This window comes from Pseudopodoces humilis, chromosome 4 (assembly GCF_049639895.1).
Source record: "Pseudopodoces humilis isolate 2021_Gansu_Grassland_sample_001 chromosome 4, ASM4963989v1, whole genome shotgun sequence".
NCBI classification, from domain to species: domain Eukaryota; kingdom Metazoa; phylum Chordata; class Aves; order Passeriformes; family Paridae; genus Pseudopodoces; species Pseudopodoces humilis.
Genome location: NC_142203.1, coordinates 31815157 through 31839769, shown reverse-complemented (window position 1 = coordinate 31839769; position 24613 = coordinate 31815157). Strand labels below are relative to the sequence as shown.

The following is a 24613-nucleotide window of genomic DNA, read 5'->3' as shown; positions in this document are numbered from 1 at the left end:
TTAAAAGTATATTGGATGTTGGTAAGCCACCATTCACACAAAGAAAAAAAGGATGTTGGTGAGAACTTCTTCAGCTGCCATTTCTTCTAATTACTAAAGGAAATAACAAATGTGTTTATTTGGCATTAGTCAGACTGTATGGAGTCAAACCTCTGGGGAATGAGTGGTTTTTTTTTTTCCCAGACAGAATGTGTTACCACCAGTGGTTACCCCAGTCTGCTGTAGTCCACCAAATGGCTTCTTTCAGCTTCTCTAGGTTTTGAGGCAATCCTTGTGATGTGAGAAGTCAGTTTTGTGTGAGCCTTAGGTGCCACATGTGTTGGATCCATAGGCATGTCTAAACACTTTTCCATCAATCCTTATGCTATTAAAAAAATAATAATAAAAAAAAATCAAATCATAACTCTGAGTGATGTGTTAGGTGATGCTATTTTCATGTAGAGCTGTTCAGTCTTCTTGACATTTTCTGTTTCACCTGGAATCTTTAGATTCCAGATGAATTTAGATGTGAAATTATGCAAGAGGAGCAATATTTATTGTCTCGGGGTAAGAAAAGATGGGAGAAAGGACCTGTCAACAGTGCCAAGCCCAGGATGTCTCTGTCCAGCTTGTATGACTGTTTATACCCATAAAACAAAGCCAAACAAAAACCTGCCATGGGAATATGAAAGTTGCTCAGGGAAATGAGATATCACTTTGAAATGTGGTGGGAATTCAGAATCCACCATGGAAAATTTGAAGCTGCCATCAGTGCATTTGGAATTGGAGATATGGGCTGCACAGGGAATGTAGACTTCCTATGCCTTATGTAAAAGATCTGAAATTTTTAATGAATAACTCATGAAAAGTCTATAAGAAGGTGAGTATTTGTGGATTCTAGAAGGGTCAAAAAAAAGCTGGGGGGAGGGGCAGGAAGAACATAGTGATAAAATAGATTTAAAAAACAGATTAAATGAGTCTTGTGGGGCCATGTCACTACTCCCTGGGCTCAAAGGCTTTGCTGATTGCCTGCATGCCTCTGTCTCTGGAATGCAACAGTATTTTAACTTCCTTGGGTGGGAGGAAAGGCTGAATGCCTGAAGGTGTGCCTGTACCTCTGTAATCTGAGAATGCCAGATACAACCCAGCAGCTTTGAGACTGTTTTCCTTAGTAGCCTCTTTGAGTCTTCAGAATGCTAATGACAGGGTTTATTAGAACAACAACCCCTGAAGGGGAAAGATAATGTTGTGTGGAGGCAGGACCCACATCCAGCGCCCCAGGGTTCACATGAAGGGCACTACTCCTGACATCTCTGACACTGAAATGAAAAAAGCTTCGCCTTTCTCCATTAGAGGCAGTAACCTCTGTTCTAATATATTAGTGCAGCTGTCAAAATCAGCCAGGCCAAAAACTTGTACTGTTTCTGCTCAGGTAATGACAGTCTTATCAGTGTTGGGTTTACCCATTACTGCCTTTACTGGGCAGTTAAAGTAGGAAAACTTGTGATGTAATATGTGTTTTGAGCTAGGGGAATTTCAAGTCCTTAACTTTTTTTGCTGGAAAGGAAGGAATTGTTTGTAACGGAAGCAGGTCCAGTAGCAGAGGTGGCTGTGAGTACTGTAGCTCAGATATGACACTGGTAATTCCTTCTTCCTTTACTGTGACGTAACAACTGCTAGCATAGTCAGACCCTCTGTGAGGGTCTTCTTGTCTCATTACCTAAGGCTTTATCAGTGGAAAACTCTCAGTAAAGAGAGTTTTGGATACCCAGTACACAGTAGGTAAGGCTGCCTGAATGTAAGCTGTTTCTCTTAACTAATTTTTTTACAAAACAAGCAATATGGTCATATAAACATATCTTTTGTGTTGATTTAGTCATAAATTTGCTCTTATAATCAGTGAAAAATCTTTTTCTAGCTTCAATTTTGGAGATTGCCAGGATGTTTGACTTTGCCTAAAGCTAAAAATGGGAATCCCTGGGATAAAAAATGCTCGCATCTTACATTTAAGAGCCCTAATTTTCAGCAGAAACAGTAGATGAATTCTGTTTTGTAAACGATCTTCTTATCGTTTACAAAAAAAAAGCCTTCATTTTGGCTCATGCAGATTGTAACTCCACATGTTTCTTTTCCACGGTATTAGACCATTTTTCCCAGGGTCTGCTACTTTGAGAAGTTACATAGGTGAGTTGATTAGCAAACCACATCACTTTTGAAGAAATGGAAGATCATATTTTTTCCTCCGGAGTGAATTCAAGTTTGAGGCACTCTTTAAGTCTTTTCAAGAGAAAGTACTTTCTTGGGCATGGAGAACACCACTTTTCTTCAGTTGTGCCCAGCAGATTCTCCTGTTTGGTTCGAGAGTAGTGAAGTATGATGCACTAAGGTTTTGTACTAATAAAAGATTTCCAGAAAATTATGTTTTTGTGTGCAAACACTTATCTCAGTAGGATAAAACCTTGGGTTCAAAGTTTATGGAGTAATATTTCATTAATATTTCATCTTGTAGGTAATCACAGAAAGAATTTTGTTTGGAGGTCTGCAGTCTGAAAAATACAGGAGGGCATGGGAGGCCTGTTTGTATGGGATTTGACCTGCAAGCCTGCAGAATTATTTTAATGCAACATCCTTATACCCCTACGCCTATTGTGAATTCAGGGGTTCTTCAGACTGACTTACAGCATCAGTGGTGCACCTCATTCCCTTCAATTTTTGTCATTTCCCTCTTCCTGCAGTATTAAATTCGTGAGAGTACCAAGCTCTTTGTCCTTTGTTTTTTGTCTGGTATGTGGACTTTTCTGGACTTGGAAATACTGTAAGAAACAAGAATTTACTGGATTTGGTATTACATGTTTTGCATTTGATGCACTTAAATGCCAAATTTGGAATTCCAGCCACTTACGACTGATCCCTTTTTTCCATATGTTGCTTGGATTATCTAAGGTAACTGTGCAAATTTTCCTCCTCCTGATTCTGGGAGATGTGAAGAGAGAGCTCACTACACCTGGGTACATCGTACTCATGCTTGAAAACAGTGTCTTACTCTTGAAAAGTGTGTGCAGAAAGAATATATATGAAGGAAACTGATTTGTAATTTAATTGATCACATCACCTGCTTTCCTTCTTTTGCTTTGGAGCATAATAAATATTTTGTCTAGCTTGTTTCCTCCCTAATTGTACTAGCTGGGTTAAAATTACTCCAAGTTCTGCATGCTGGTGTGTACTTAAAAAGTATAACTGTGTTTCTGTTAAAGGCAAAGTTATGAAGAATGAAAGCATTTGATAATTGCCATAGGCATTTCCAGGAAGTTTCTAATAATTGTAAGATCCATACCTCTAAAACTTTCTTGAAAATATTTGTTTTAATGACCCATAGGGTATCTGGCACCAAAAGTCCATTTGAGTGCTTGCAGTCCAAATAAACATCCAGCTTTATGATGTCCCCAGTGGCTGGACTAATTTGTGCTGTTTTGTGATTGCAGTGCTATAATTCCGTGCTTTAGCTGTTCCCACAACATCTTGGAAGTCAGCAGTCAAGATCAGGTTTCCTAACAAACAGTTTGGTGTCCTTACATGTATGTCCAGTGATTCATTGTCTTGGGATGTTTGTAAATGGTGAGGTCTTGACATGTTTTTGGGGTGGATGGGAAGTGCCATTTTCCTACTGAAGAAAGCACTGAATTATGTATACTTGGGGGTTTCCTTTTACATAACTCTAAGAGGTCAAAGAACTTTATTTATCTGCTTGGAATAGTCAATTTTATTGAAATTCAGAGAGGAGTATAGTTTTCATGAGTCTTGCAGATTTGGTTTCTGTGAAAAATTAAAATTTAGCAATGGAAACAGAACCTTTGTTTTGCAATATTTCCTAGTTCCTTTCGCTAGACACAGAAATATTTCAGACTCACAATGGCTCAAATTTGGGTTCAGCAATCTCTTCTGAAAGCCACAGTCATCTAGATAAAAACTTCCCTAATCTGACGGGGTTTTAGAGGCAGCTCTGCATGTGCTGACAGTAAAAGCTGCAATCAGGAGACACAGGTTTCAGGGCAGCAGTAGCAGCCCGTGTTCTGCAGGATTGGGTATGGCTGCTGGGGAAGCTCAGAAGCACACAATGCGTGGTCGAGTCTGCAAGTGCACATTGGTCAAACTGCGTTGTTCTTTGAGCATATTGCCTGTTGTGGTCCCTGCGTGCCATCTCCTTTCAGTGCAGATTAAAGGCCTGGGTCTTATTTACTCTCCAGTAGAGTGCATGGCTGAGCTGGTCCACACAACAGCTTCTTAGTTTCTCTTTGAGCTTGAACACAGAAGAATAAAGATTCATGACTCCCCACCCCCTGCCAGAGTAAATTGACCTCTTGGATGCATCTCTTCACCTAGTGGTGTGAGGATAATGCAGGGCTATGTACAGAAAGAAAAGAGCAGGCTTTCTGATAGGACAGGGCCCAGGGCCTTTCTTTTGGGGAGCATTCAAGTGTGTTAGGCTGAAACAGAAAACAGGTGAAAGAGGCCTGCACCCTGTCACGTGACTTATCATCTAAGTCCCCCTTGCAGCAATAGCTGCTTGATTTTGGAGCAGTGAATCTTGGAGAGTGAATCTTTCTTGTGTTTCTTACCGTCGTTTTTGGCAATCTGATGTCTCAGCAAGAGTACCAGCGAGTACTCTTTGTGGTTGTCCCCAGTAATTAGTCAAAAGTTCTGACTCTAGAGAGGTTCCTGGTGGGATCCTGTACCTCAAACCCTCACCCTTCTGCCTTTTTAAATTTAGCATCTCACTTAGTTGTACCTGTAGATCCTCTGGGCCACAAACAAGCTCTGTCTTGCGGAGCGTGAATGGCACACTTTTTGGATAGCGCATACTGCATCACTTCACCCTTTACATACCTAGCCTGAGCGGCTCCTGATTGATCATGTCTCATGAACAATCTAATATCATGTGCCTCTTTGTATTTGTATGCATCTGTTTTACACATTCATTTAGTCTGTTCTCTTTGGCACAGTATTAGCACATCATTTTTCTCTCATGTGCAGACATAACTCATTGCCTTGGCAACAATGAGCAAAGGCACTCTATGAAACTGTGTACAGATAACTGTGATAAAAAAGATATTCTTATCACTGCATTAAATTAAATTAAAAATAAAGAGCCCAGCTACAGAAAATCACTCAAGCAGGATGACTGACTGAAATGGGATTCATCCATGTGCTACAGTGATTTCCTACATTCTGCTCTAAATCACTGCTCTGAGCAAGGATGACTGAAGATTGATGGAGTAGTAGTATGTTTAATGGTGTGGTGTGAGCAGCTATTCAGTAGCTCACTCTTGAAATGCATAGAACTGTAAGCTCTTAAACTTGCCTAAGGAAAATTATTTTAAGACCATATACTGCCCTATAGATTGCTTATCTTTATGCCTTGTCCATTTCCTCCTGAAAGATTCAGATTAGGAAAATACGAGTTTGGAGACTTGGCACTGTTTTCACTTCTGAAGATGGGATTTGGCCCACATGTCATTGCCTGCATGAGGTGAATGCCTCATCTGAACTTGAAATATATACTGCCTCTATTCTTGTCAGTTGAGAGGAGCTTCTCTACAAGTCCAAGTTGTCTTACCTCCCTGTCATTTACAAGGATTGGATCACCTATTGGAAGCACCCCTTCCTCTGCTGTGTTGAGGTGGGGAAGGAGAAATGGATCCCTCTCCCCTTCCCTTTGCACATACCTCTCTCTCCTCTGTGTTAAAAGGTGAGAGGTGGAAACTAGGTCTAGCATCTTATATACCTGGTGTTTGTTTTACAGTAGCTAATGTTACTCAATTGCAATATTTCATTGCAGTAATTTCTGTTCCCTGTTGCAACTGATCTTTTTTGCTGACATGAGAGAATTCTTGGTTAATTGTACCTGGAGCTGAGCCATTACGAAGCAGCAGTTACCAACAGTATTAGGTTAGGTCAGCATAATGGTACATAAGCTTTACTCCTGAAGACAAAATTTAATCTGAGGAAGTGGGGCAAAATCCAATTACTGTGTGAGAAAATATGGTACCCAATGGGTGTGTATTGCAGCATTCAGATAAAAGATTTGACCTAGATTGGTTTATGCTCTAAGGCTCTGGGGGAAAGTTCATGTGCTCAAATGGTACCATCCAACTCATGTCTTAAGCTGGTACATCATAAGCACTTTGCATGAGAAAATAGAATTTTTGTGCTCCAATTCATCCAGCCCCTTTTAGAATAAAAAGTCACGAATCCCTTATGTTTATTCTCCTGATATTCTCAGCACTGTTAGAATTCTCTTTATAACTTCTTGCTCTCCCTGGCTGCTAGAATTATTCTGTTGGTTCTATTGCCATGTATGAACAGTATAAAACTGTTTTTCTGGATTTAACAGTTTTAGCATGGTATACAGCTGTGTACAGCTACAGAAGCAAGGGATCACTCTAATGAGTAATTTGCCAAAGGCCAATTTTAATTTATGTGGGCTGTTAAATTAAGAAATGTTTTATGAAAGCTGGATCTAGCTGGAACTGATGAAGTGTGCAAGCTCTTTGCTCTCTCTTTGTTCTCTTTTTCTTCTGCTTCTCAGCAGCCTGGTCTGATGATATGTTAAAGTGATGTTGGAAGACATTCTTTGAGCAGAGCATCCAGTCAGGAAAGCTCCTACAGCCTTTGAGTAGTCATTTATTCACTGTGATGCCAAAATACAATCTTACCAGCCACCACATCTGTCTGAGAATGAACAGAAATGTAAATCACAGAATTAGGGTAGAACTATATAAGTCTGTCTAAAAGTAAGTCCATTTATCAACATGGCTGAAGTCAAGTCTTGCCCCAGTGGCATATAATGAAGAAATGAAAGAGGTTGGTCTAAGTCATTGGCTTTTTTTTAGGGTGATTTTCTTTTCTTTGCAGTTGGATTAGTCTTAATAATTTAAAAATTGTTAGTGATATTGAGCAACAGCTCCGTGTCATTATGAGTTTGTTAAAATGTGACCAGATTCTGACCTTCTTTGCATCACCACCAGTCGTAGACTCACTGCTGCTCTTGAACAGGGGTGTCCAAACTTGATCTCTTATTTCCTCAAGTAATCCACAATGGCCTGATAATCACAGAGTCAGTTAGGTTGAAAAAGACCTCTGAGATTATAAGTGCAACCTTTGACCAATCACCACCATACCAACTAGACCATGGCACTAAGTGACACATTCAGTCTTTCCTTAAACACTTCCAGGGATGGTGACTCCTCCGCCTCCCTGGGCAGGCCCATTATGCAGCTACCTGTGGGGCCAGAGTAATTGCAATTACATCTGCATTTTAGAAAGGCAGGATGTAGTAATTGAAGTGACCATGGGACAGTTCAGCAATCACTTGTTAAGAGATCCTGTGTTTCTGGTGCATGTTGGTGGGGAGGGATAAAGCCCTGCCTGCCTTGAGGGTGGCACACCTCCTGTGATGAGGAAGGCCTTGGTTGTTCTTCTCCCTCTTTCCATGTGGTTGGTGAGTTCTGATGTCATTTTTCTTTTCACTGCAGGTCACTTCATGGGCAACAACACAGTGATTGATGTTTTGAGGAGAGAAGGGTACGAGGTAGAACACACTCCAGCTGGACAAGCCATCAACAAGTAATGCATACTTTTACCTAGCTGAGCAGCCATTGGGGAGGTGGATTTTTAAACAATTGGGAAGTTTGGAATGGTAGCTGGAACTGTAACTAAGAGTGAGCTAGGCTTTTTCTCTGCCTCCCAGCAGTTTACTTTTCTCTTCCATGAGCTAGTTTGGAAAGGGGGTTTTATTTGGTTTTGTTTGGAGGGGCTGTTTGGGTTTTTTTTGTTTGGTTTTTTGTCTTTTGTTGTGAGGTTGGGGGGGTCGGTTTGTTGGTTTGTTGTTCTTGGTTTTGCGGTGGTTTTTATGTGGCTTTGGGATTTGGGGTTTTTTTTGGTGTTTTCAGTTTGGTTTTTGTTTGGTTGGGGTTTTTTGGTATTTTTGTTTTGTTTTGTTGCTGTTCTTGTTGTTGTTAGTAAAATTTCCACCCTTAAGAGTTTTTAACTCTTAAATGAACAGACACAGAGTATGCATACTTGGTTCATCAGTTCTGGATGCTGTCTTGTACCACACAGGCTTCCAGGTTTCTCTTTCCTCTCTTTCATATGTTTGAGTTCCTGGCCTTTTAATAATCCCCTTCTTTCATACTGCTAGTTTTTTATTCTTTCTGTTTACTTTCTGCCAGCCTGGCATCTGATAGCCCAGAGTCTTTGCAAGCTGTCTCTATGACTGATTGCTCTCATGTCCCCTGCTTTCTTCTGCATTTTTAAGCTAAGGTACTTGTTATCCTGGTTCATCCTGCAGCTGTCCGTTGGGATATACCCCTTCTGCCTCTTTTTATCTCTCGCTGGATTCTTTTATCCACCTCCATGGTTTCAGTAACTACAGAATTCCAGATAATCTCCTCCTCCACTCTCTACCGAGAATTACTTGAGCTTTGACTTACCTCTTCCTGGAATTCTGAGTCTGGAAGGGTCTGCAATCTTTGCTTTCCCCTTCTCCAGACTCCTACCAAACATGTAGCTGTCAGATATGTTTGCTCTTCACTGCTAAAAAATCACAAAGGAGAAAATTGGAGGTTGATCCTTGTTATGGTACTGTTTCCCTTTTATCTTCTGTACCAGACATAGTGTTCCTGTTTACATCTCTGTCCCTTCTCCCCTGTGTTTCTGATCTTGGACTCTCAGGCAGGACTACCACCTTTTGATAGGATTTGTGCAGAGAGCACAGTGTTGAGTCTTGGCCTGTGCCAAGGGCTCTACTAGTGTGGTGCAAATTAGTAACAGCTCTTTTTCTCATGCTCTGATTGTTCATCTTTCTCTTCATACCACCTTTGCTGTTGTCTGAAAACATGAGACTGAAATTCTGGTATGTCATGTTTTTGCAGTGATTCTTGACATGGACATGTATCATTGACTCTACATGCACTGGAAGAAACTGATAGCCCATGATAATATGAATGCCAGCCCCTGACCCTGTTTCTGCCAGTAGACAGGTAGTCTGACAATGATAAGCACCTGTGCTTAAGCACAAGACTTAATGGTTCTGTAACACTTGAGTTGTGCTAGAAAATCCAGTGTATCAGTGTTTACAGGGATGATTAAAAAAGAATAAAATAAAACCAAACCCAAAACAGCCTGAACTGAAATTTTCATGTTGTTTTTTTCTTTCAGTAGGTATTCCCAAAAACAGCTACAGCAGCTTCTTAAAGCTTAAAGAAAGATAGCTTAATAGGTAGTCTGACTGCATACAGTCCAGTCAGTAGCTGTGGACTATCGCACTGTTCATAATTGAGACAGGATAAAAATGCAAGTGGTTGGACTGAGACGGAGGATTTAAATGACTGCTCTAGTGTCAGATAGTAGGAATATTAGTTGAGAGGTCCTAAAATACAAAAAGGAGGAAGTCTGCAGTCATCTCCTTTCCCTGCAACATAATGTTTCACTGTAGCAGCACAGTCTGCCTCTTCCTGTACTCTGGCTAAACAAAAAGTCCCTTGTGAAGTATGTTCCTACCTGTTTGTAGGTACCAATAAGGTTTTGGTGAACCACCAATGATTTTGAATGAGGTTGATAACCCAAGGTCCATTCTGCAGCAGTCTCTTTCATATAAGCTTCAACATGTGATCATTCTGTTTTTCCTTGCAGCAAATAAGACAAATTTTCTTTGTTTTCCATCTGCTCTCTCGATGTTCTAGTCCGCAACTTCAGTTCCCCTTCTCCAGGAACTACCCTCTATTTGCTTGTCAAATAAGTGTGCATACAGTGATGGGCTAGTTTGAAAACTGCACCCATGCTGAAATATGTCTCCTTCCAAACCACCTCCTTTTCATGCCATTGGAAGCTGAAACAGGAGCACAGTTCTGGGAAAGTTACATTGATTAAAGGCAGGTTTCTGCTTGGTGGTCTGTGGTTTTTGGTTACTTTTCTGAATTTCAGCCCAAGCCAGTCTGCACTTTCATTACAGAAGACTGTTGCATCTCTTCTTTTTATGAAGTAGCCATAAAGATCAGTCAGATATTCCTGCTAGGTTCTCTGTATACACAGAGTGGTTTGAGTTTGTGTTTTTGTCCAAGATGCTTATAAACAAATAAAGAGGGAAAATTGCTCCAAACAATGAGAAATGTGGGCCAGCAAAGCCATGAGTAAATAGGACTCTTCAGACTGCCTGCCTTAGAGTACAGATGAGATGTTGCTTGCTCTAAGAATAAAGAAACAGAGCTTCAGTAATCAGAGTGGAACCGATTGTTGTTTTATTCAATTTTGCAGGAAGCTGAGTAGTCATAGCCCTGAGAGCTTTTTTCTGGAAGCTCAACTTTGGGTTTCCAAGATTTGTCTTGTAAGACAGTTTGTACATGCACATAGTCTCAGTGACATATCTCACTTGCTGGAGCTCCTTTGAAATTCCCAATAATGCTGGCAGCCTAATACCGGATCTGTGTATCTAGAAGGCTAAGGCCTGACTTCCATTCCTTGTTACTTGCTATAAATGTATGCAAAACCTGGTTCTGCTTATGAGAGAGATGCAATTTCTCAGTTTCCTCCCCTTCACATAGACCTCCGTACTTGTCTGTAAAACCCACTAAGACCACCATCTCATGTTCCTTGGTTTGCTTTATCTGAGTGTCAAGACAGTATTACACCCTTTTGCAGATCAGCACTGGGAACCAGTGACACAATAGTGTGTTGACCTCTGGTCTCTCATGTGTGAGACATCCTCTGATGCAGTATTTTGTAAAGGCGTTCACTGCTTTGATCCATCTGCCCTCATCAAAAAGAAAATGAGAAGAGAGTGAACTTGGTGATGCCAAAACCAGTCTGCTTTCAGTTGATGCAGACTAGATGGCCCAAAGGATTCCTTAATCATGGAATCATAGAATGTTAGGGATTGGAAAGGACTTCAAAGATCATCTAATCCTAATCCCCCTGCCATGGGCAGGGACACCTCCCACTAGACCAGTTTGCTCAAGGTCTTATGCAAACTGGCTTTGAAAACTGCCAGGGTTGGGGCGTCACAACCTCCCTGGGCAACCTGTTGCAGTATTTCACCCCCCCTCACAGAAAAGAATTTCTTCCTGGCCTAAATTCATCCCTTCTTCAGATTGTATCTGTTACTTCTGTCACTACAATTCCTCACAAAGAGTCCCTTTCCAGCTTCCCTGTAGGATCCTTCAGGTACTGGGAAGTTGCTATGAGTTCTCTACACAGGTTTCTCCAGAATTAACTGACCTAGCTTTCTCAGTCTGTCTTCTGTCTTGATTTGGAGGTGGTCCAGACCTCTTAGCAATGTGGTGGCCTCCTCTGTACTCAATCCAGCAAGTCCATGCCCTTTTTATGCTGAGGACCCCAGAGCTGGATGCAGGGTTCCAGGTGGGGTCTCACCAGAGCAGAGCAGAGGGGCAGAATCCCCTCCCTCCCCTGCTGCCCACGCTGCTTTGGATGCAGACCAGGATCCCATTGGTTTTCTGGGCTGGGAGGGCACATTTCTGGGTCATGTTGTGTTTTTCATTAGCCATCACCCCAAGTCCCTTCAGCATCCTTTCCCACACTGCTTGGTGTTCATGCCAAACTTGCTGAGAGTGCCTTTGATCCCACTGTCTGTGTCACTGGCAGATGTCACTGACAGAGATCTTGAGCATTGATGGTGCTAGTACTGGCCCCTGAGAGAGACCACTCATCACTGGTTTTCATGTGGACAAGGAGCTGCTGGACACAATTGTTTGCATGCAGCCATCCAGCCAGTTCTTTATCCACCAAGCAATCCATCCATCCAGCCTATGTCTGTCTTGTTGGGAGACAAGGATGTCATGTGGGACAGTGACAAACACTTTGCCTCAGTCCAGGCAGACAGTGGCAGTTGTTCTGCCACGTCCATCAATGCTGCAGCCCCATCAGAGAAGATAATCAAATTTAACAGGCATTGGTTGGTAAAGCCATGTTGGCTGCTACCAATCACCTCTTTGTTTTTCATAGTTTTCAGGAGAATCTGCTTCATGATCTTGCCTGACACAGAGGTGGGACTTTTACTTTCTCCTTCTTAAAAATGAGGGTTATATTTCCCTTTTTACAGGTTTTGGGAAGTTTACTTGAGTGCCACAAGTTTTCAAAAATGATTAATAGTGGCTTAGAAACTTGTCTGCCAACTCCCTTAGAACCCACAGATGAATCTCATCAGGCCCCACTTGTGCACATTCAGGCTCCTTTTAGATGGTCTCAAAGCCAATTCTCTCCTACATTGTGCTTAGGATCTTCATACTCCTCTTTGCCTTTCCTGACTTAGGCAGCTTGGCTGGAACACTTGCCATTTAGCACTGAGATATAGGGGTCATTGAGAACCTCAGCCTTCTCTGGGTCCAGCATCCAACCAGGTTACTGTCAATGGTATTCAAAGGTGGCCTTCAAAGGTGGCAATTTTCAAGATGTGTTTCTGTAGCCATGACCACAGTTCATGGGCTAGTTTGTTTCTTACCTTCTCTACCAGTGAGAGTTGCTGATCCAGATCTGGCTTCATCAGGTGGTGTGCTTTAGTTGTTTTATTTGACCCTTCCCCTTGTCCCGCAAGTTAGTTTGCTCTGGGCAGGAATGTTGAAAGGAATAATCTGGTCTGTGTTCTGCAGTACATCAGACTAGAGGAGTGTGGTTTGACTCTGACTTAGAAGTGATTCCATTTTTGTCTCTTTCTAGATACGCAAGCTTATTACCAAGAGTTACTCCATCCTTATCCAGACTGCATTCTTTGCTCTGATACAGACTGCCTCTTTTCCAATGATTTTTTTTTTGCTAAAGAGCACTATTTCGATCACAAAATCAATATTGACGTAATGAAGAGAGAGCCAGAATACAAGGCAGAAAAATGAGCATCCAGGGAGAAACAGCTATCTTATATGTATGTGCCTTGATAGTATCCGTTACAGGATTTTGCCTCAAAGCTCTTTCAAATGTTATCTGTGTTCTCTCTTTCCTCCAGCCGAAAATCTCCCAAAACCTTGTTAGCCTTTTCATCATCACACAGTCCCTTTGTCATGTCCCATGAGTTCCCACTGCACCCCCAGAAGGAGGAGGAAGAGGAGGAAGAAGAGTTCCTGCCTCACTTGCTATTCCCTGACAGCATTGATGTACTCATGAAAGTAGACAGGAAGTACAAAAAGAAGAAGAAAAAGCAGCAGAAGAAGCAAGGACTGCGACAGTTTAACGACCTCTGGGTTCGCATTGAAGAAAGGTAGCTAATGGCTGGGGAGAGGGAGGATGGCTTGTCATGCAAACTGGACTTTAACTTAGATGGTTTAATACCAACCCTCAAACTTCCTCAGCCATAGATACATCCTCTGGACAGGATCTGACCTTCTTCACTGCTGTGATTATTTCTGAAGCAGTTGCACAAAGTTTCTTGTGCTTTTAGTGGCAAAAAAGTTGTTTGTTTGTTTGTTTTGGTGTTTGTTTTTTTCTTTGCATAGTTAGATTTGTGGAAAACTGGGCATAAAACAAGTGGAAGCCTTGTCTAGATCATTCTGTGTTTGGGTTTGAGGGATTGTGAGCATATGGCAGTCCTCTTTCATGGAAGGCTGGGTCCAGTGATAGATGATACAGATCAAAGCCTTGGACTGTTATTCAAAAGCTGTTGCATATGAAGAAACTATCGTTCCTGGCATATGTTCTCCTTACACGTGGGCAATACTCATGCAGTATTTTCAATCTCTGTACTCTTTCAGCCTGAAAAAGCATGGTAGCCTAATGGATGGCAGAGTTTATATAAAAAAATCAGTATGTTGTGGGGCAGAGGATCATACATATCCCATACTTTTCATCCAAAAAGGCTTACTTATCTACAGCAACCTAAAAAAAATTAATAAAAAAAATAAAATAAGAAAGGCAATTTTTCAGCGTGTGGTGAACGTTTCCCTCCTGTCAGATAGCACACATGCCCTAATCTGCTTTGTTTTGTACTCTCTGTGTCTGTATCTCTGCCATACTTGGGCTGAAGGCATTAAATTTTTGTGGTACCATAAACAATCAGACAGGTTGAAGTGATGGGGATAAGTCTGACAGTTCCTGAAAAGAAGTCTGTACATTATTTGGATTCTTTCCCCTCTGAAGAATGCTTATTCCTGCTCCTCAAGTTACTGAGTAATGCAGAGTTCTCCTTTCCTGTCAGGTCCCTGGATCCTGATTGTACCACTGCTATGAGTGATACATGGCTCAGGCTGGCCACAAGTGGCTGCAGCAGCTGTTCTGTATGAAGCATTCAGCCATTGTCAGATTTTTCAGACCACATTTCCTTTTTTGCTCCTTCCTTCAACCTTAGTATAAGTATTTGGGAGACAAAGGGAGACAAATGCTCATGTAACATGTTTTCTGATGTATCTGCACACAGTCCAAGATTCACCAATGTAACAAATCCTATATGATCATGCTTGATTCCATCTCTTAGTGTACCATTTACTTTCTACTAATGTAGTTGATACTAGCTGAAAGTGAATGGATTTTTGGAGTTTCTGTTGATAGTCTCTTTAGCTGAGATGCTAAGGAATGTCTATCTGATCTCCCACCCTGCCTCCACGGTGCCACGTTCAGTGTTTCATATGCAGTTGCTCCCACAAAGTTTGGGGAAGTCAGTGGGCAGTGACTCTTAGATCCTTGTGCACTTGGAGTATCAAGCCTTCAGAAGAAGGGGGAAGATGGGAAGATGTGCTACTGTGATGAAATTGAAGGCACGTTAGGGCTGCATACTACATTTCAAGTACTGCCAGGCAGTAGTGAGGCAAAAGCAAAGCAAAGCAAAGGATGGCAGCCTAGGAAACTACTGCATAAATATGGGAGCAGAAATTGCTGTTCTTCTTTTCTTCTTTTGATGTTTCCTTTCTTCCACTACTATTTAAATCCTCCTTTGTGCTAGAAACTTACCCCAGTGCTAGGTGACACATGCTTTGCAGGGTGACTCCATAGCAGCAGAGAAGAGCTTAAACGTCTGGAGAAGGAGATGTTGCATGGCGGTGCTGGGAGGGACAAACGATGCCTGGAAGATCTCTGTGCCCATAGTGCCAAGGGAAAGCAGCTGTCCCTCTGGCAGGAGCCCCAACTGGGCTTCTGTAAAGTCCGGGTTCTCTGCTGGGCTCTGCCACAGCACTCCTGTTGCTGCTGGGCTGGGCTGACAGCCCCACCTCGCGGCGCATCCCTTCCAGGGAAATTCAGCGCCTCTGGGCTCCAGCTTGCCTGTGCCTGGCATGTCTGACTGGCAGTCTCAGCCTTCGCTCTAAACATTCCTCAGGGTGTGCCGACACAGGTAAAGCTGGGTTTCCTATGAAATGGGCCATTCACAGCTTTCAGGTTTACAGATGGGCTTGATGACCTTAAAGGTCTTTTCCAACCTACATAATTCTATGATTTCTCCTGTGAGCTTGAAAATGTGAAAGGTGCAGCTCAAGTGATTTAACAGTGCTGTAGTGGGCTTGTCAGAATGGCCTTGGTTCGTGCCCCTGTATGCATCAGCTGCTGGCTGTATTTCCTTGATGTGCTGCCAGCTGGCTTCTCTCCAGCTATTGTTCAGATCTTCTGGGGAGTCCTTTGGGTAAGGAAGAGTAAAGTGTTTTTTAAAAGGATAGTAATTGCCTTCAATTTTCCAAAGCATTTTTGCTTAGTGGACTGAAATAAGACAAGAATGGTGCACAGCAGCTGGGGATTGGGTGCAGAAGAAACTGCTTAGTTTTCGTATTTGCCAGGTGGGCTTGCTTTTAGTTTTGTCCAGATTTGTTTTCAGGTTCTACACAGCACCATGTGGTCCTGGAGGGTATGTCAGTTGCACAGCTGTGGTGTCAGGCATTGCTTTCAGTCCATTGCCAAAGAGAACAACATCCTGTGTAGTATCTGACCCTTCTGACTTTTGGCCTGCTGTGGTGTATGATCTTCCACAGTTCAGGTCAGTTGGTGTTAGCAGCCTGGAGCACATCAATTTCTCTCCTGCATCATGTGTTGCCATTATGGGAGCTCAACTCATTTATGCTGTAATTCAGTTCTTGTTCATCACGATGTCAGAGTACTCTCTACCAGTACTCTGGACTGTGGTCATCTAGGATGTGTTTCTGGAAGCTGTTGTTCCTCTGCTTGAAGTATGTCATGTAAATCTTTGTAATTCCTGACCTGTGGAATAGATCATACGGTATAGAAACAAAGTGGGTCCACACTACGGTGCATGGAGCATGGCTGAGGAACATACACTCAGAAAACAGATGCCTCACTCCAGCTCAGCAAGTACCCTTGCAGTGACAGTCCTCTGCACCAACACTTGTTTTGCTCTGACCTATTTTTTGCTTAGCTGACCGGGGCTAGGAGTATGGCCATCTTACCTACTGGACTGGCTGTATGGGAGCAATGGGCAGGCTGGGTAGGCTTGAGACAGGGCAGGTATTTTGGTGCTGTCATCACCCTCCTCCGTCTCTTCCCTGTTCCCTCTCAAGTCTACTTCACAGTTTGGTTGGGTAACACCTTGTCCTTGTGGGCTGGTGTGGGAGATATCCACATGTGTGAGGGAGGGACAAGACAGCACTCTGCCATTTAGGAGGCACAGACTTTTGGTCAGTGTGTAACTGGTACAAGAGGCCATTGCATGGACCCAGAAAACTGACAGTGGATCACAGAGGCTGACTTCCTCCTGCTCTGTGGCTGTAGGGCAGTTGTGGGCTGGGTCAGGACTGATGCTCTTCTCTTGCCTTGCAGTGCTACTGATCCTCCTCCCCGGATCCGCATCATTAATGGATACATCACGGTTGAGCCCCAGCCCCGGGGCCACGGACGGTCCAGTCACGCTCCTGCAGACACCAGCAGTGCTCAACAGCTTTCCCATTCTCTCTTCCTTCCACTACTGACTTTGACTTTGCATAAGATGATGATTCATTGAAACGCAGGAGGACCCAAGCTGCAAGACACTTGCCTTAAAAATAATGAAAAAAAAAGGAACTTATGAAAAAAAAAAAAAAGAAATGGAAGACTATGAGTGGGATACCTATTCTTTGGGGTGTTCTTAAACTGCCTCCTTTTCCTGAGTCCGGATCATTAATTCTGTTGACGGGTTTGACCTGCCCAGTACAGGTGAAAATATTTTAATGAAAGTGTTATTTATCCTTCTCTTGCAGAAGAATGATTTCTTTTATCCCATAATGCTTTGGGGAGATTATAATGCCGCTATAACATAGCTGTTGTTTAGCTGTTTGAGCCCAACTAAAGTGCATATTTTTCACCTTCAGTGCCTTGTGAAAATATTTACACACCACTGACTTATTTATTAGAACAGAATATTTTGATCATATAAGCACAGCTAGGAAGGAGAGTATTTTATGTCTCTACTGGTAATGCTTGTAATTCTTGCTCTTTAGGGCTCCAGATTACATATAAAGGTTCACAACAACACCTACAACAGAATAAAACAGTGAAGACTTGTGAAAAGGATGTTTCTGTTGTTGGTTTGGTGCTATTTAAGATGGGCCCTCCTGAACCTCTAGTGGCCAGGCAAGTCTCTAAAGTACAAATTAATGTACATTTAAGAAGAAACTAATTCCATGGGAACTTCACAAATTATAATGTTGGAGTCTTCCAAAATCAGTTCTCAAGAGGTGATTTGCACAGTTAAGACTTAATTCTAGAAAATCCTTTCAAGTTTTCTACTGAGTTCATTGCTCAGACTTTCCAAATTTTTTTAAGGCCTTTGCTGTCTGTGTGAAGTAGATGTGTTGTTGACTGTTGAATGTAAAGAAACTTGGAAGTGGTGATGAATTTTCTGTATTTGTACAGGACATCCTCTTGTGATCACACTTAATTCAATTTGTGAGCAATATTTTCCCATCTCTTAGCAGGGTTTCATTGCTTGGGATGATAATCTTAAATTTCACCCATGGGTGAACTTAGAGCCAATATGTTGACTAGTGACTTGCAAATATAGTAGTCACCTTCCCCAGTGAGACAACAAACCTTCAGGTTTCCTTTCCTGTGCCTTTACACATACTTCACTGCTTTTCCCATTGCCTATAAACAGTAGTTGTTTTTCATAGCTTCCCATAGCCCGTTAGGGGAGGAACAAAAATGGTTCCAGCTTTCTTAACAGGCTTTTCATCTCTTGATCTCAAATTTCTGTCCACCTTTCAGAAGGGCTGAACATGAACACAGCCTCTGTTTGCTGAGGAAAACAGAGAAAGGAGTGGCTAAGTGTCACAGTTAGCAGGAGCGTTGTGGGGAAATAAATGTATCTGTTCTAGAGTAGAAGACGGTACAATCTCATTGTATATTCTTACACATAATACTGCAAGACTTTGAGTACCTGAATGCATTCTGGCTTCCTTGGCTTTCACAGGCTGATTATGTTTTCTCCTCTGTCTCTCTCTCTCTCTCTCATTGATCTTTCACTGGTCACAGACCTGGCAGGGCTGGAGCTTTTTTCCTTGACCTGAATGTGACCTGAAGGGAGCAGATTCTATGAGGTGTAGGTTACTTACAAAAATGCACTGCAGGCCTGACAAACTGGGCAGATAGGATGATAGAATATTATGGTTTGGTTTGGTTTGGTTTGGTTTGGTTTGGTTTGGTTCAGTTTGGTTTGGAAGAGACCTTGGAAGAGACCTTAACAGTTCATCTCATTCCAACCTCATCGCTGTACATCGGGACACCTTCTGCTGGACCAGGTTGCTTAAAGCCCCTCCTTGAACTCTTCCAGGGATGGGTCATCTACAGCTTCTCTGAGCAGCCTGTTCTGGTGCCTCATCATCCTCACGATCCATATTTGCCTGTTTACCAGCACATCTGGCCAACATGAATGTCACACCAGAGTGTGTACTGCATTTGCTAGTCTATGCTAATCTTGGTATTGCCTCTCTTCCCGCTGTCCTCTGTCCTGAAGAACTGCATGATGGAAGTGTGGCACAGGGCCAAAGAGCACTGCAAGCACTGGGAGAAAGTGGTTGAAGCAGAATTTTCATTTATTTTCTCCGTTACAAGGCTGCTGTGTAAAATAGTGCCAGGCTGCCTTTTCTCTTTGTTTTCTCCTCCATGGTGGCTCCTGAGCTTCATCTCTGTGGGGGTAACTGGGTTGAATGAAACAGCCATCAATGTTTTTCTTAGGTTGGCATGAGGAAAGAGTGGTTATAAAATGCTCTGAAATAGCAGAGACTTGAAGTAGCACTGAGGATAATTCAGTTCTGATGGTGAAATTCATTTTGTAGCCTGTTTCCAAGTACCTGACTGTCAGAGAAATAGAAATGTACTTAAACTGTGATGGATTGTGTGCCTACAGAGGCTGCATCCTGAGAGTCTTTCTGCAAAGTAATCGAATAAAGATGTTTTTGAGGGTCTCACGGACTTGGGTTGATACCTGTGAACTAACCTAATGGTTCCAATCCCTCACTTTTCCTTCCAGATCAGTCACTGCTGATTGTCCCCTCTGCTCCCCCCAACCTAGTAGCAGCTGGGTAGTACCAGCAAGAGGTCAGAGGACCAGCTTTCTACATGTGGGCACTCAGTGGGAACTGCTTCTGGAGTCCCAAGAAAAACGGAGCAGAGCTACTGCCTTTTTTACTCAAAAGACAGCTCTGAGATTAAAGTGTTGGCTGACGTTTTCAGCTCTCTGCTAGAGGGCGTTTGGAACCATAGCTCCTCCTGGTGGCCTCTTAACCCCCTCTGAAAAGTTGGCTCGGGAGTCATGCTCTCTGTGGAGGTGGCCTTTTTAAAGAAATGGTAGAAATCAGATACTTTGATTATGTTCAGATTAGCAGTAGTGTAAAATAAGATGCCCTCTTTTCAAGTTGCATTGCAGTAGATATGCAGCTGCATGCAGTCACACCTTATATTATTGTGATTTTCCACCGGGCTTTTTAGGTCATCACAAGAAATATATTTCGTATGTCTGATTTTAATGTAGTGGAATAAGTGTAAATGCACTTGGCCCTTCCCGGAGCTTGGTAGCAGGCAAGGCTCTTCTCTGATACCTTCCAATGGTGGGTTTGGACCTCAGTTGCATGTGGAAAGCATGAGAAGTTTTGTGCTGGACTTTTGCAGCAAGATTATTTGCCAATATAGCTTCAAGGATATAAACTCACACCTAAGTAGAGAAATGGAAAAAGGTCATCAAAAGTACTGGAGCAGAAATGCTACAAGCAAAAAGAATCTTGAATATCAGTTTCCTGCCCTGGAATGGAAGGCAAAAACGTGTAACACAAGTACAGCAGCCCTCTGTCTGTCTTGGGGACTTAATGTTTCCAAGCACTTTGCTGCTGTGCAAACACCCCAGCCGTGCTGGGGAACTTCATCACTACGCAGGCATCCCATACCCCCGCTCCTGTGGGATGTGCATGGACACAGCCTGCTTTCCCCGCAACATGAGTGCCAGCTTCTTAAATGACAGTGCTGCTTGAGTTTTTTGCAGTGTTAGCTTGCACTGCTACCTGTGGAACTAGAATATAGTAATCAAAATACTGCTTGGCAGAGGAACTTATTCTCTAGAAGGTGGCTTGGGACCAGTGTCACTCTGGTGAAGTTTGTTCGCATTAACAGCAATACAAGAAAATATGGAGTCTTTGCAGCAGAGATCACCAAACATTGCCTAAGATGCATTCATGTCTTGCCAAAGGATCATGGGCTGGCAGAAGAGCCTCTTCAAGTTTGCTCAAGCTTTTTCAAGCTTGATACCTAAACTACCTAGATGCATGGAAACTTACACACACTAAAAGTACTATACTCAGCAGAATTCACTGCATTGTTTATTTATTTATTGTGGGTACACTTGTCCATTATCTGCTTGGGAGGTAAAGCTGTAGTGTTGGAGTTGTTTTCCATGGTAAGACTCAAATTTGAGGAAAATCAGTTGTGTTTCAGAATTCTGAAAACACCTTTTTTTTTTTTTTTTTTTTTGAGCCCAAGAACTGAATAGCTATAAAGGAAATTAGGCAAGTAGAACAGTTTGCAGAAGAGCTGGCAAATACTGTATCAACAGTTCATCACCTACTCAACAGGAATGGAAACTGATGATCCATGAAGTGTTTAGGTGTACCACTGTGAATGAATACACCATAAATTGCCCAGGAATTATGATGTAAATGATGAAGTACCGTACAGAGATTGGTTTACAGACTGAAAATTGACAAAAAGCCCTTTCCAAAATTTCAATGGCAGCTGCTAAAAAGAAGTTGAATATTCCTCAAATACCCAGTGCTTTATTCTAAACAGAATTTATCTGTTTTGTCTAGTCTGTTTTCTCTAGTAATGTGTTCAAGCTTTACATGGAGTTTCTTGCACCTGAATTTCATTAAAATTCGTTTTTCAATCAAACTTGTTTTAAAAGTTCTTCATGCCTGCAGTTTGGCAACTGCATTTCTCAATGCATTAGTTCTTTGTTTGTTTTTGGGTTTTTTTGTTGTTGTTTTGTTTTTGTGTTAATGCAGACTAAATGTGCTGTACAACTGGAGGTTGTATGAGGTGTTTATGTCTGTTCTCTGCATGGAAAAACCTAATGCATTAGAGGTCTCTGTAGCCTTGCTGCATGCAATCAGCTTTTACTGGCATGACCCACACCTCTGTCTATCCACTACTGCCACCTGGATCCTGAATCCTTTTGCATGTGTCACGAGTCTCCTACTCAAAGTTTCCTACAGTCAGCAGATCCAGAACTCACATGGTGATCTCACAGGTCCCATTCAATCACAGGTCCCCTCAGTTACCAGCACTGCTCCTCTGCCTCCTTGGTCCCTCTGCTCAGACCCAGCACCTTCTACTTGCTGACAGGTACAACTTGAGGTTTGCCAGTGAAGTGCACACCCCCCAGCTGCACACAAGGGGTTGGCAGAACATACAGACCCTCTTCTGCCCCATGGCAAATGATGCCAAGCAGACGTGCCTGAGACTTGAGGTCTCACTCCAGCAAGCTGAAGCTGAGCCCCTCACCTGCTTTGTTCTCCCTCACAGTTACTGTTTTTCAGGATGGCCAGTGTTTGTGTCATGGTGGCTGGTGGCAAAGACCACCACCCACTATATGAAGGAAGGATTTAATAAAGAGAGTAGGATCAACTTCAATGATCAGGCACAAGGTGTGTTCAGACAAGTGTACTGACCAGCAAACCAGTCCCTTTTATACCACTTCCTGTCTTCTCCCTTTCCTTGTTTCTCCCCAGTCCCCTTTCACTAAAAGTTCTTGTGTAAATTTTTCTTACTCACTACACCTCTCCCCTTGAACATTTCAAATCCTCACAATCCTCTTATGTTTCTCCTTTCTTATCAGTTATGAAGGTGGCCATTTCCAAAGCTGGTCCTGGGAGTTTCTTTCAATCATCCATCAGTTAATAACTAAAAGCTTTTAATCCTTCATCATCTCTCTTATCTGTTGTCTATCAGGTTTGTCTTTATATGTTCTTGATTATCACTTCCCCTTTCATTTGTTTTCCCCTTTGCACTGAATAAGTCCTTGATTGAGATTAATTGGACAGATGCTCCTACCTTCACATACCTAGAGCACAAGACATTTTCCCAGTAGAATGACAAAAAGACAAGTGATTTTTATTGTTAGCAACTTGGATTTGAGTCATAGGAAGTGTACAGATAAGGGCAAAAAGAGTATCAAACTCGCCTTAAAGCTTCCTTTGCTGAAACCAGCTCTATGTTGGTAACCCAAGAAACATAACTGTATTTCTGTCTTTGAAAGTCCAGCATGGAAGGAAAAACTGCAGGTGATGCAGTTTAGAGGCCTAGCATGACACCTGGATCTAATCATTTTTCTGACCTCACAATGCAGCAGTAACCACCAGCACCTTGCACTGAGCCCAGTGGAAGCAAATGTCAGCATCTTTTTCTAGCTTACTTGTAGGTTATAGAATGATCTATAACTTGCTGGAAGCATGGCTGCTAGATGCTCCCAGAGCAGATACAGGGATACCCATGTGGATTAGAAACTTGTTAGTCTAAAACACATCACTTCTGAATTGATAGTGTACCTTTAACCTGCTTTCTCAAGGTTCCAAACTGTTTGTTAGTAAGTTTAAAATGGACACCAACAGAATTGACCACTTACAGCAGTCAGTTTTGAGAAAACAGAAGCAAATACATGATGTATGTCTTTGTGGTAATGCCTCTCTGATCTCTGGGATACATGCTCTTGACCTGACCAAGAGTTCTCAAGGAAACTCATGCACAGTAATTGATTGTCTTTAATCCAGATGTTCAACCGTTCATGGAGATGCCAGAATATGCAGTATGCCTCAGCTAACACTAGATGTTGCCCATGTACTTCAGAAGCTGATACTCATCATGTAAAAGGAAGCAGGCTTAAGGCTTTAGAAAAACTACCCTAGGTACATAGCTATGGGCTTCCTATTTCAGAATTATTTCAGTCAGCGGTATAAATATATTTCTGCCTCATTCTAAGTGGTAGTAATGTCTTCTTATTCTTCTCACTATTGTTCATATCTGGCTAGTCCTGTCTGAATGGTGATCTGAAAGGAAACTCTTAACCTGCCTTCTCAAAATTTCCTTTTTTTTTTTTTTTTACCTCTGTATGAAGCAGTGCTACCCCAGGGTGGAAACATGCACACTGTAAGTGGATGTGGCAAAGTTGTTACTAAGCCTCCAGTACATCCTCACAGTTTTCTATCTTTGTGCTCTGAGTCTTGTTCTGTTTGTCATCTTGTTTTCTCTTGAACAAAAGAACATAAGTGGTTAAAACACTGAAGTGAAAGATTGGAGTACTCTGTTCAGATCCCTGCTCATCCAGGCATCATTTTGTCGAGATGGAGAATGAGGGATGGGACCACCTTGCTTTGAGATGATTTATTGCTCAAGTAGCCAGATAAGATATCAGTCTCAAGGTGTGAGATTCAGAGGAGCAACAAGTCAGCCATAGCTCAAGGAAGACAAGAGTTTCTTCTTCACAGAGCAATATATAACATTTTGGTCCAACAGACAGTTGACACAAAGCTTGTTTTCACTTATTAACCTATCACCTTTGCTTAATTTTGCTGCACTGCATCTGTCTCTTAGCCAATAAGCTGACAGGTCACGTACTCATACACACCTCTGTTGTAGTTTCTAGATCTCTAACCTACTCTGTAAGTCACACTATTACAGCTTAAACCTCAAACTATTTTACCTAATACAATTTCTTACCTACTCTAGGCATATTCTTACTCATAACTATAGAGACATGAGTTTATAATTTCTCACTCCAATGTCTGTGTATCTTCATCACTACATCAATCTAAGCTCTTTCTAAGGCTGCAGACTGAACCTTTCAGTATCTGCAGAAGTTTCTTGTCTTTTGGTTTCCAACATCATTTATCTGTTTGAGATTAGTAGTTTTGTTCTGTTTGGGGCTTGCTGTCTCTTTTCTTAAGAACGGGCCTAGAGGTGCTTCCTCTTCACATAGGGTGTTACATTCTTAAATATGTGCTTGAATGGGACTGATAAAATTATGTGGGGTAGAGTACACTTAGAGATAAAACCTTTAGAGTCATTACCTGTGTTGAAGATGAGAAGCCTATCCCAAAATATTCAAGCTCTCTAAGGTGTATTTGGAGGAATTAATGGCCAGTGTACATACAGTCCTGGCAGCCAATTCCTCTGAATTCCTCTG

General features: G+C 42.2%; 1 protein-coding gene across 2 annotated transcripts in view; it reads left to right on the top strand.

Moving 5' to 3' along the window:
• LOC102112642 (metalloprotease TIKI1-like) overlaps window positions 1–18804 on the top strand; it is a 79016-nt gene extending 60212 nt beyond the window's left edge. For both annotated transcript variants that reach the window (XM_088054198.1, XM_014259640.2), the window contains exons 5-7: window positions 7512–7602; window positions 12989–13240; window positions 16732–18804. In XM_088054198.1, coding sequence (XP_087910324.1) covers window positions 7512–7602; window positions 12989–13240; window positions 16732–16912 — 524 coding nt within the window. In that variant the 3' untranslated portion in view covers window positions 16913–18804. The remainder of the gene's footprint in view (window positions 1–7511; window positions 7603–12988; window positions 13241–16731) is intronic.
• The last annotated feature ends 5809 nt before the right edge of the window (window positions 18805–24613 follow it).